This window comes from Cyprinus carpio, chromosome A24, assembly GCF_018340385.1.
Source record: "Cyprinus carpio isolate SPL01 chromosome A24, ASM1834038v1, whole genome shotgun sequence".
NCBI classification, from domain to species: Eukaryota; Metazoa; Chordata; class Actinopteri; order Cypriniformes; family Cyprinidae; genus Cyprinus; species Cyprinus carpio.
Window position 1 is genome coordinate 2,119,324 of NC_056595.1, and position 13,046 is coordinate 2,132,369.

Below are 13,046 nucleotides of genomic sequence, written 5' to 3' on the forward strand. Positions count from 1 at the left end.
TTGTGCAGCACAACTGTTTTCAACATTGATAATAATCAGAAATGTTTCTTGAGCAGCAAATCATCATATTAGAATGATTTCTGAAGATCATGTGACACTGAAGACTGGAGTAATGATGCTGAAAATACAGCTGCACATCACAGAAATAAATTACAGTTTAAATTATATTCACATAAAAAACAGATGTTTTAAATTAGAATAATATTTCACAATTTTTGATCAAATTAATGCAGCCTGGTGAACAGAAGAGACTTCTGTCAGAAACAAAAATCTAACCGACTCCAAATTTTTGAACAGCGCTGCCTAAACTTCTTTGGAAAAATAAAAATAGATGAAATAAGTGACATACATTAAGAGTACAGAGCTATAAAGTGAATGTTTATCTGAATCTCTCTCGATGCGTGAGATCTGAGTCCATATTGAAGTCTCAGGCCTCTGAGATGTAGTAGAGATCTCTGAGGTCTGTTTCTCAGAAGGAAACTGAGAAGCTAAAGCGGTTGAGAATAAAGAGCTTTATGATTTGTCTTTATGGCACCTTTTTTTGCTTGACAGTGTCTTTATTATGAATTGGCCACATTGTAAATAGTAACTCTATCCAGCAACACTTCTGCACTTCGACTGGTTATTTTCAGCCTTGGCATTAGGACTTAGACGTCATGCTCTGGGTTTGGATGAATCACGAAAGGCCAAATATTCTGACTTCATATTTTCTCGATGCAGCAGCAAAACGAACATCTGGCAACCCACAATGATTTTACTAACAGCACTAAAACTATAAAAACCAAGGAGCATGTGTTTGTCACCTAATACACTTTCAGGGTTTTGGCTGCGAGACGTTACCATTTTATTGATTTCATCAGCTTAATGTGAAATATATTGCATTCAGGTTGCATTCAAAAGCCACATGTTCATTCTGAACGGACATGACATTCAGATGGAAATGAGCTGCATGTCGTGGGCTGAACTTCTGTTTTCTCTTTACTCTTCCTTTATTCCCTGTTATTCGCTCTCATTTTTGTTCTTTATGCATCTAATTTTGGTTCCACTGAAAGAGAAAAAGAAAAAAATAGGGGGAAATAAACACAAGCTTAACTTTGGGAAATCTGAAGTGAATTAGCAGCTCTTCTCTTACAGTCTTTTTGATTGGTGATAAATTTATTTTTCCTTCCCACATCATTCCAGTTTTATATTTTTCATATCTTTTATGTGAATTTTTATTATTATTTTAAAATATGCAGTAAACCTTACAAAAATGTGGTATTACTAGGCACTTTTTTAACATGATGGTAAAACACTGTCATTGTTTGAAGTGCCTTTGAGCACCATGTAAACACAGTAGTGTGTATGTGTGTATACTATATATATATATATTTACTAGGCACTTTTTTAACATGATGGTAAAACACTGTATAATGTTTATGATATATTTAATATAAAATGTTTATGATTTAATTAATTATTTGCTTTTCATTAAATTCACGAATTGTTAGTTTGGTAAGTAATCTACCCAGCTTTGCATATATATATATATATATATATATATATATATAATTTATGAATTAATGTTATTTTTCTCTTCTTCTCCTCAGTCTGTTTGGCATCTCTCCTGTGGTTCAGACGGACTGCTCTCACACCTGGATGTTCAGAGTCAACCCTGATCTGGAGTGGCACCACTTTGTCAATCCCATCATGCTCTTGGTGCTGTATTACACCCTGGCCACGCTCATCCGACTTTGGCTGCAGGAATCAGAAGACACGGTCAGACTACAGTCTTATCAGTTTATCTGATCACAAAAGTCAAATAAGCTTTGAAAACTTAACTTTAAATGTTGTACCTATTCCTCATATATATTTTAACCTTTGTTTTGTGCTGATTCCTGGTCAAAAATAACTGATCTTTTAAAACTTGCATGTAAATCGCTCATTAACCCCTTCAGACCTGAATTAAAAAAATAAAATAATGATTTATCCACTTGATATTTGCTCTTGTATAATTGTATTGGTTTAATCAAGAGATCATGTGATGTCCATTTCAATGAACGCAGGGTCTGAAGTTATGCAGTTTTATCACCAATTTTTTTTTTTTTTATCACCTTGTTTTATTTGAATTAGCACAGATTTTGCTTCATTTTGATCCTAGGCCTCATTCATCCGAGCTTAAAATTTTGAATGAACATTGTCAAAATTATCCACAAATCATGTTTTTCACTTCAAAACATATGGATAAGCTCAGATCAATGAGGCCTGCGATCAGTCAGCTCCAAAAAGAAACACAAAACCTGTGCTGATTCAAGAAAACAAGCTGATAAATGATTGAATCCGGTTCTTAGTAATAATATACTATAATAAGAGATTTACAATCAATTTTTTGTAAGCCTATGATTTTTGACCGGGAACACCACGAGTGTAACAAGGTAGGAAAAAATCCCAAAAAGTATAAAAGCTATACTTTTTGAGGGGGATTTTTTTGTTCTACTCTGTGTGAGTAAAGTCAGTGAGTTTTAGTCCAATGTGAGAACATTAAAAAGAAAATCATCTCCGTGTCCAAATCACCAGAACACAACAGGTTTTAAGGATTTTTTAAATATTTTTTTAAAAATGTAAACTAATAGCCAGATTATGCCGTATGAAACTCTAAGATGCTGAATATGATGGGATGTATTTGTGATCAGCAGGTCCAAGAGAAGGAGGGAGAGACCGAGGGACGAGAGGAACCAGAATCTCCTGAAAGCAATAATGTTGTTTACACTGCAGAGAAGAAGAGGCAGCTGTGGCGAATGGCTCATTATCGCACAGATGAGAGAAACGTAGGAGTCTGACTCTCATCATCAGACGCTTGAACATTTTCATCAGTCCTTTTCACACTTTAGTGATGCACCAACATTTCAGGAACCAAAAATACTCGGCCGAAACAGCAATTTTCAGCAACACGTCACATAACATCACATTTACCTTAGAAAAACCATTCAATATCCATAAAATCGTTAATCAGTTAGAAAGAAAAAAAAAACCTCTAGAGAGAAACATTTTGATGATGCAAGATCTGTATTATATATTCATGATATTTTTACTTAATCTGATGTCTTTTTGAATAAATATGTCATGAAAACAAGGTATCGATTAAATAAGGATATAAAAATATAGATTAAAAAAATATAAATTTGGCCTAAATATGGCCACTGTTTAGATATTTATATTTCAACAACAAATTAGATTATGTTTAATAACATGATTCTATTATTTAAAAAGTTTGAAAAACAGCCTTATGTGCAATTTCAATGTTTGTACAACTTGTTGGTTATTAAATGCATTTGATTGATTAATCTATTATTAAATAAAATTTATTTTTGGTTTCAGTTTTTAGCGAAATGAAAAGATATATTTAGTATTGATTTTTGATATTGCAATAATATTAATACATATACAGTATGTTATTATATATATATATATATATATATATATATATATATATATATATATATATATATATATATATATATATATACAATATATAAAATAAGTTTTAAAAAGTATGTTTCAGTTTTCGGCCAAGTGCATCCAAATGTTTCAGTTTTGATTTTGGCCCAGAATTTGTATTTCTGTACATCATTATCATTATTTTATAGCAACTTAAACTAATACAATCTTCCTCCATTTAAGCATTAAAAATGATTGTTTGTGTAACAAACATGCACTTACGACTTATATATTTTCTATGACTTGTTTTCGAGATGTGTTTTATGGAGAAATAGTCATCCTGAGTTGTTTTTTGTGTTTTCAGCTGCTCACCACACGAGACGGCCGCAGCACACCCGAGGTCTGTGTTTCTGATCAGCTTTCATTAGTGAGAATCATAGAGGATGTCAGAAGTGAAAGCAGTGTGAATATTGTGGCTGTGCTCTGTCTTAGGTGTTGATCGTGACATCAAACGGAGCCTCGCTGGACTTCACGTCAGTCGCTCACGAGAACGGGCCGAGGTCTACTCCCAAGCTCTACTCAACCCCTCATTATAGAGCGGGCCGAGATGAGTCTGATCCGCGTAAGTCAGCCTCCTCCCCATCCTGTGGCTCAACAGATGTGCTGCAGTCCAAGAGAGTTTATGGGGTGAAAATTCAGCTCAATGGTTTCAAGAAAAAAAAAAAAAGAAAAGAAAAGTCTTATTTGATGACGGACTTTTTAAAGCAAATTTCTTTTCAATTATGACATTCCAAATACAAGTGAGTTCAGTAACTTGCAAAAACTCATTATAAAAAATAATATAAAATAATAATAAATAAATATTTAAATTTGCATCAGATGCAAAATGGCATATAATTGCAAAGACTTTTCTGTGTGTGTGTATATATATATATATGATAATAATAAATAAATATTTAAATTTGCATATGGTGTATAATTGCATATAATTTTCTGTGTGTGTGTATATATATTGTGTGTTTGTGTAATATATATATTTACATATATTCTATTATTGTGATTATGATTATTATTTGTATTATTCATTTTCTATATGAATACAGAATCATTCTAAGTTTATATTATATAATCTACTGTGTCATAATTATATTAATATATTATATCTCTATATAACTAAACGTCTTGGTTACGTACGTAACCCTCGTTCCCTAATGGAGGGAACGGAGACGTTATGTCGGACGACATATGGGGTCTCACTTGGGAGGCCAATCATCTCTGAGTTTAAGAGAAAACGCCAATGAAAATTGTCTAGTGGATTTTGCATGCTGAGCCACTTCCCGTGCCTACAGGTATATAAGGCGACAGCGTGCATCCACTCATTGAGGTTTTACGCTGAAGAGTCGAGAACATGTCCCGGCAACAGTGAATAATTCAAGGCTGTGGCATGGGGACATAACGTCTCGGTTCCCTCCATCGGGGAATGAGGGTTACGTACATAACCGAGACATACCCCATCTGTCGGTCACTACGAGTTATGTCGAATGACATATAGGGTCCATGGAAAACGCCACAACCTGAACAACCGTCACAACCCTGTGGCGCTGCAATTGTCGACAAGCTGGGGCTTGTCACAAAAGCTACGCTAATGTCGTAACCTTCTCAAAGCCCCAGCGCAAATTCACTGACCTTGGTACCGAAGAGGACCAAAAGGGTGAGTACATCGCTGCTGGAGAAGGCCATGCTGCTGTTCCGTTCACAAAAAGTTTTTCTCTACATGAAGGTTGTAAAACCTCGTGAAGGTGTAAGTGTCGCCCAGCCTGCAGCTCGACAGATGTCCGCCAGAGAGGTGCATAGGAGGAGGCAACACTCTGTGTGGAGTGAGCCCTCACCCCTAGGGGGCAAGGCTCGCCTTGGGAATGGAACGCCAAGGCGATGGCATCCACTATCCAGTGGGCCAACCTCTGCTTGTAGACAACCGTACCTTCCCGAGCCCAGCTGTGTGCCAGGGAATAGTACAGCTGGCAGTGGGAGGACTAGCGGGAAGCAAACAGGTCTACCTGGGCTTCTCCGAATCGACTCCAGATCAGATCAGTCGCCATGTCCTGGGGAAAGTGAGCTGTCGTAAGCGTGCGTCGGCTGCACGATTGAGCTCCCCTGACTCCCTCTGTCTGATTCCAGAGGAGGAGATGGCGGGCGAGTTGAGACATGCGGCGTTATCGTAGACCACCCTGTCGGTGGAGGTACGAAACAGCTGCAGTGTTGTCCGTGTGGACCAACATGTGCTTGTCTAGCAACAGCGGCGGAAACTGCCGTAAAGCTAGATGCACTGCTAGCAACTCCAGACAGTTGATGTGCCAAAGCAGTTGAGGTCCTGTCCAGGACCCCAAGCTGCCTGTCTGTTGCACGTTGCGCCCCAGCCCATGTTGAAGGCATCTGTCATGACAACGACATGCCGGGACACTTGTTCTAAGGGCGCCGTAGAAAAGCAAGGTCTGACCAGGAGCTGAATAGGCGGCGACACATCTGTGTGATGGTGACACAATGTATACCGCGGTGCCATGCCCATCTTGGGACTCTGGAGTGTAACCAGTGTTGAAGTGGTCTCATATGAAGCAATCCGAGTAACATGACTGCGGCTGTGGATGCCATATGCCCCAGGAGCCTCTGAAAATGTTTCAGTGGTACCACTGTCCTGCCTCTGAAGGAACTCAGGCAGTTCAGCACCGACTGGGAATGCTCACTGGTGAGACACGCCATCATACTCACAGAGTCTAACTCCATACCGAGATAAGAGATTCTCTGCACAGGGGAGAGCTTGCTCTTCTCTCGGTTGACCTGAAGCCCCAAATGACTGAGGTGCCGAAGCACCAGGTCCCTGTGATTGCACAACCCCTCTCGAGGATCCACGATGAGCCTGATGCCCACTTCCCAAAGTGGGGCAAGGGCGCCCTCCATGACCTTCGTGAAGACACGGGGGGGACAGGGAGAGCCCGAAGGGGAGGACCTTGTACTGCCATGCCCGACCCTCGAACTCAAACCGCAGAAACAGTCTGTGATGAGGAAGGATCGAGACATGAAAGTATGCATCCTTCAGGTCGATCGCTGCAAACCAATCCTGGGCTTGAACGCATTTGATAATACGTTTCTGCGTCAACATCTTGGGAGCTTGTGCAGGGTCCGATTCAAAACTCGCAGATCCAAGATAGATTGAAGGCCACCGCTTTTCTTGGGTACCATGAAATAAGGGCTGTAAAACCCCCTCCTCATCTCGGCTGAAGGGACCAGCTCGATTGCATCCTTCGCCAACAGGACAGTAATCTCCTCGTGCAAGACAGAGGCGTCCCAGACTGCCACCGAAGTCTCAAGAACACCATTGAACTTGGGAGGTTGCCGGGCAAACTAAATTGCATAGCTGATTCGAACCGTCCGAATGAGCCAATGAGACGAGTTGGGCAGCGCAAGCCATGCCCCCAAACTCCGTACGAGTGGCACCAAAGGGACAGTCGACGTACCCGCAGTGGTGCAGCGATGGGGAGTTGTGTTGGATGGCCCAGAAAGCATTGCGTTCTGAGTCATCACAGCAAAACTCCCTGTGTTCCTGGAAGAACTGGACAGAGACACGTGGAGAGGCATTGCGTCTCAGAACCACGACCTCTTGGTCACTGGCGATAGGGGGCATCGTGGGTGAGAATGAGGAGGCAGTGTGTCGCTCAGTGTCAACCCATGAGCCTTGCAACTCTGAGAAAATGGAAATTGCTCTTTTATTGAAAATGTGGGTACGTTGGACCAGTGGCGGAACGAAAAGAAAAGGCCCTGCTCCGGGGGAAGGAAAGGCGCTGTCTCTGCCACCTCCTGAAGTGCAGTCTCCCACATCCCCAAGTTGCCCGTGTCAGGGCTGCTTCACTGTCTTCTTGGACGATTTCATGGCCAGACACGGGGGGCGCCGCTCTCCTCCATGGGGCTCGACACGCCGGCCTTGAAGAACTCTCAGCGTGGGGCGGAGCAGTGTGGAGTACTCAGGGGTGTGCCCACGGTGATGAGAAGGCTAAGGCACTGACCGCGATGGAACGGTGGCAGCTGGAGGATCACGTAAGATGTGTTGAATGGCCTCAGTCTGCTTTTGCACCACCGAGAACTGCTTGGCAAAGTCCTCGACAGTGTTGCCTAACAGGCCCGCCTGGGAGTTGGCGGCATCGTGAAAGCTAGCTTTGTTGACGTCTTATCTCTGCCAGGTTTAGCCAGAGATGGCATTCCTGGACCACTAAAGCGGACATCACCTTCCCGAGGGACTGCGCCGTGACTTTCGTTGCCCGTAGGGTGAAGTCAGTCACCGTGCACAGCTCCTGCATAAACCTCTGGTTGGTACCACCCTCGTGCATTGCTTTTAGCACCTTGGCTTGATGTACCTGCAGGTGAGCCATGGCATGCAGGGCAGAGGCACCTTGGCACGCAGCGCTGTAAATTTTGGCAGCGAGAGCCGTCGACAGCTTACAGGCTTTGGATGGGAGACACGACATTTTGCAGGATTAAGTGCACCACAAACGCTCTCTCCACCTGGGGAATGTCCATGTACCCCCTGGCTGCCCCACCATAGAGGGTGGTGAGGATGGAAGAGGGAGTCGAGCGGCATCTGGCCATAAAAAAGGGGCCATCCACGACTTCGTCACCTCTTCATGCACCTCCGGGAAGAAAGGAACCAGAGCAGAACGCGGTTGTCAGCCGCGAGCGCTCAGGACTGGGCGGTGTAGTCATTTCCACCCCGATGCTCACAGCTGCCTGGGCAAGCATGGCCAACAGCTCTGGGTAATCCTCATCCTCAGTGGCCGATAGCCCTTCCCCTGATGCAGCAATCAACATCTGATCTTCAGGCGGCGCAACAAAAGACAAGCTGGGACCGCCGCAAGACAGCCCAGCAGAATCAATCAGCAGCCGCATGGGACATGCACTGCGGGAGGAGTGAGAGGTCCGTGGGGCATGGCCTGGCAGAGAAGTTCTCACAGTCACCCTCAAATCTCCCAGAGCGGCAACCGGTGGTCCCCTGCTCGAGCCAGGGAAACCAGGACGCGTGGCGGCACAGGGGTCTGCTGCACTCCCTTTGAGGAGTGAAAGACGTGATCGCAGCGATGCCATGCTCATACGCCCACAACAGACGCATGAGTCTTCCACGAGCGCCGCTTAAGTGTGTTGAATGCCCAGACACTGAAGACAACGCTCGTGACCGTCAACCGAGGACAGGAAACGACCGCATCCAAAAGGACATGGACGAAACGGCATCTTGAAAAAGACACGAATCGTCCATGATTTGCTCTTTTAGGAAAAACTGCTCTTTCTGCTGTAACACCGCTGTATTGCGCCGTTACACCAACCAGGAACAGCTCTTCATGAACAAAAAGATAAATGGATTTGTAGTGAATATGTAACATTGACTACCCGGCTCCGAAGCAAAAATCTGAATGAGTGGATGCACGCTGTTGCCTTATATACCCGTAGGCATGGGGAGTGGCTCAGCATGCAAAATCTACTAGCCAATTTTCATTGGCATTTTCTCTTAAACTCAGAGATGATTGGCCTCCCAAGTGAGACCCCATATGTCGTTCGACATAACTCGTAGTGACTGACATATAGGGAACACATTATTATTATCTTAATTTATAATTAGAAGAAAAGATTGCCAGTGGTGTTAAAATGAAATATATTAAAATATAATGTTTTGTGATTGTCTTAAACAGTATCTTGCACAGTTTTGCTGGTTTAGGGACATTTAGATATATTTACTGGAAAACAAGATTTCAATACTGATTAAGATTTGAGTGCAAATGACTAAATGTTACTTGTTTATTACTTGTTATTAATAGTTTTTTCTACCAAACACAGTGCACAGTCTCATAGTATTCCCATTCCCATTCCTATTCCCTAGATATTTCCCATACATTTCAGGAAGTTTTTTTTTTTTTCATTTCTTGGAAATTCAGTCTGAATTTTCCAGAAATGCACATGTAAGCCTCCATTCATGTTCCAGGGCTGAGAAATTAGATGATTCACAGAATCCCACCCTAACCTTTAATGGCCAGAGGCCTTCGTTTGCTTAAAATACACGCTTCTTTTCCAGAGAAAGTGGACTGCGGTGTTTACAAGATTGACTCGACGTATGTTGAGCTTCCCGAGGTTCCCCAGCCGTTCGGTGTTGTTCATGTGAATGCAGCGGTCAAGGCCTTCAGGTTCATCATGAAGCAGAGCTACATCTGTGCTCTCATTGCCATGATGGTGAGTCCTGCTTCACTCTCCTTGCTTTCAACAGCCGGCTCAAGGGTCGATGCTCGCAGTTTGTGCAGAGGACATTCATTTGAAGCCTGGTGTGAACATGGTTATCTTTTCTTCTCCTGACGGTCCATCCAGGCTTGGAGCATCACGTACGTGAGCTGGCTGACCTTCGTCTTCCTCATCTGGTCCTGTATTCTGTGGATGGTGAGGGACCGGAGGAAATACTCAATGATCACCTCTCCATTCATGGTGTTTTATGGGAACTTGCTCATCATCCTGCAGTACATCTGGAGCTTTGAGTCGCTGCAGCCGGTTCCTGGACTCTTCCTGAAGAAAGAAGTGCCTTTCCGGGAACTGGGATCAAAAGTAAGACCGTGTGTTTATATGTGTCTACTAGAGCTGGGCGATAAACAATATCATATTGTGATAGAATGATAACAATGATAAGCTCTGGACATTTTTAGTCGATATGGAGTAATCACACAGCAGATATAAAGAAATCTCGCCAAATACACACTGAAACTGAAAGTAAAACTGGAAGACCTTCACAACAACCCGTCAAAATAAAAGTCTTGTTTAACTTGAAGAAATTATGACAGAAATATATTACTATTGTATGCTAAAATATCATTCTCAAAGTAGTAGTAGTAGTAATAATAATAATAATAATATTTTAAGGAAGATCATACAACCAAGATATTCTTTCATCCATGTTTTAATTTACACATTTCTGTTGTGCAGCATCTTATTTAAAAAAATAAAAAAATAAATAAAAATGCAACGTTTTGATGTAAATTAATTTATATATATATATTTAATTTTTAAAGTTTTATTAATTCACAGTTCATTTTTGATGATAATTATGTATTAAATCATAAAACACGGAATCCCCAAAAAAAAAAAAAAACAGAATTTAGGGGAAAAAAAATATCCTTCCCCATTAAAGCTAAAAAAAGAAAAGAAAAGAAAAATAAAAAAGTGATAATAGTTTTGGCCACATCACCCAGCCCAAGTGTCTATGTATTTATGTGTTTAAATCACTGAAGTACTGTTCCATTCTGTGCGGCTCAGTGATTCGACCCTAATTAAGGCAGTTTTAAGCACTGATCACACACACACACACACATCCTCTTGTGAATGAATCACTGATGCTCGTGATTTTGTTTGGCCTGAATTATTTACAGTGTGTTTGTGTGTGTTTGTGCAGACCTTGTGCCTCCTCAGTTTCTGGCTGCTGGTGAGGCAGTTTCTGATGGAGAGGAGAGAGAGACAGACGGATGAAACACAGCTGTCTGACGTCAAAGTCGAGGGACACACAATCGGTCAGTCCACCTGTTCAGAAACAGCTCCTTTACCCATTTTAACTAAAAGCATAAAATAATTAAATTAAATTAAATAAAAAAAAATATATATATATTGTTTTATTTCAGCTAGGCAACATTTGCCATTTTCATTTAGTTTAACTTGATGCTAAAATAACTAAAACTGAAATTAAAATTAATAAAAACTTGATAGATATATAAAAATGACAACAAAATTACTAAAACTTAAACTAAAATTAAAAAGAAAATAGAAAAATAAAAACTAATTCAAACTATTAATAAAAAAGTATCTCAACACTGGTTTTGATAGGTTACCAGAAGCCAAATTTCCATTCAATTTTTCGTTTTTGCAAAGTTAAAATGCATGCAAAAGTTTGCAAACTTTGCTGTTTCCATTCAGTTTCCATATACATATATATATATTATATATATATTTATTTATTTATTTATTTATTTATTTATTTTTTTTTTTTAATTCCATTTTCAGATTTTCAAGAGGTTACCAGTAAGAAATTACGGTTCATAATGAGAGCAGCACATTGAAAATGGCAATAACATCAAATCAATCAGGGCTGTTTGTTTTCAGAGACAGATGCAGTTGCAACCAGAATATTTCATTTGTGTATTTACTGTAACTTCTGTAAAAACTTTTGAATCTTTTAGAGCATCTTGAAAGCCCTAGATTGCGCAAATTAATGTGTGTGTGTGTGTGTGTGTGTGTTACAGAGGGTCTGGAGGACGAGGCCGGTGGACACAGAGAGATGATGGATGTTTTGGGTCGTACAGTCATGGCTATGCTCAACAAGTACTGGATCTACATCTGTGGAGGAATGTTCTTCTTCGTGAGCTTTGAGGGACGCATTGTCATGTACAAGATCATTTACATGATGATGTTTCTCTTTTGCGTGGCACTTTATCAGGTTTGTGCTTTGCTCTGATAACAGCCTATTGATATCGCTTCAACTCTAACAGATAACATACGTTTAAGTGCTGTTAGGAATAGTAAGGAAATTATTAGACAATAATTAATGCTGAGTTTGTTTGTCTCTGTGATTTGTATACTGTCAGTTGGTTTGTTTATCATTTGTTTGTTTGTTTGTTTGTTTTTGGTTTGTAGCTCATCTTTTTTGTGGTTGTTTGTCATTTGTTTATTATACATTTGTTGTTTTATTTCGTTTGTTTTGTGTTTTTTTCTGTCTTTTGTTTGTGTTTGTTTATTAACCATTTGTTGTTTTATTTTTGTATATTTATTTATTTTATTAATTATTTTATTGTTTTTACAGACTCTTGTTTATGCCACAGGATAAAAAAAATGGAATTCAGTCTTTTTTCTTTCAGTTTTAAAGAAAAAAAAAATTGCAATATATAAATGCAGAATGGAATGCAGAAAAAATGTATTCCGAAAAAGACAGAATTGTTCATATTAGACTTTATATCAGACAAAATTAAAGTGAGAAAACAATTGAGAGATATAAACTCAGAATTGCAATGAAAAAAAAGCTTGAAATGTGAGAAAAAATGTCAGAATTGCAACATATGAACTTAAAGATATAAATTTGCAATTGCAAGAAAAAGATCGGAATTTTGAGATAAAAAGTTGCAATTACATTTTACCTTTTAATTTTTTATTCTGAGGTGAAAAAAATGCAAGATTTGAATTCAGAAATCTGAGAAAAAAGTCAGAATTGTGAGATACCATAAAAATTTTTATGAAGACATTTATTCTCAGAATAATGAGAAAGTCAGTCAGAACGGTGAGATAAAAGGCTTCTTTGGTTTCCCCCGCTCATCTAGTACTGTTGTGTTGTTGTGTGGAGCAGCAGATGTCTTTCTGCAGTCCGCTGATGTGTTGCTCGACTCTGTTTCAGTTGCACTATGAGCGGTGGCGCTGGATGCTGAAGTATTTCTGGATGTCAGTGGTGGTTTACACCATGCTGGTGCTCATTCTGGTCTACACCTTCCAGTTTGAGTCCTCCATTAACGTGTGGTCCAACATGACTGGCATGAGCAGAGAGAAGTATGCATTTGAGACGACTGAACGTATGC

The 13,046-nt window shown here is 40.3% G+C and overlaps 1 protein-coding gene across 1 annotated transcript in view; it reads left to right on the plus strand.

Moving 5' to 3' along the window:
- LOC109058302 (piezo-type mechanosensitive ion channel component 2) overlaps positions 1 to 13,046 on the plus strand; it is a 128,962-nt gene that overhangs the window by 66,597 nt on the left and 49,319 nt on the right. The window contains 9 exon segments of the mRNA XM_042714028.1: positions 1,590 to 1,758; positions 2,673 to 2,807; positions 3,782 to 3,817; positions 3,910 to 4,039; positions 9,527 to 9,681; positions 9,814 to 10,044; positions 10,886 to 11,000; positions 11,727 to 11,920; positions 12,869 to 13,017. Coding sequence (XP_042569962.1) covers positions 1,590 to 1,758; positions 2,673 to 2,807; positions 3,782 to 3,817; positions 3,910 to 4,039; positions 9,527 to 9,681; positions 9,814 to 10,044; positions 10,886 to 11,000; positions 11,727 to 11,920; positions 12,869 to 13,017 — 1,314 coding nt within the window.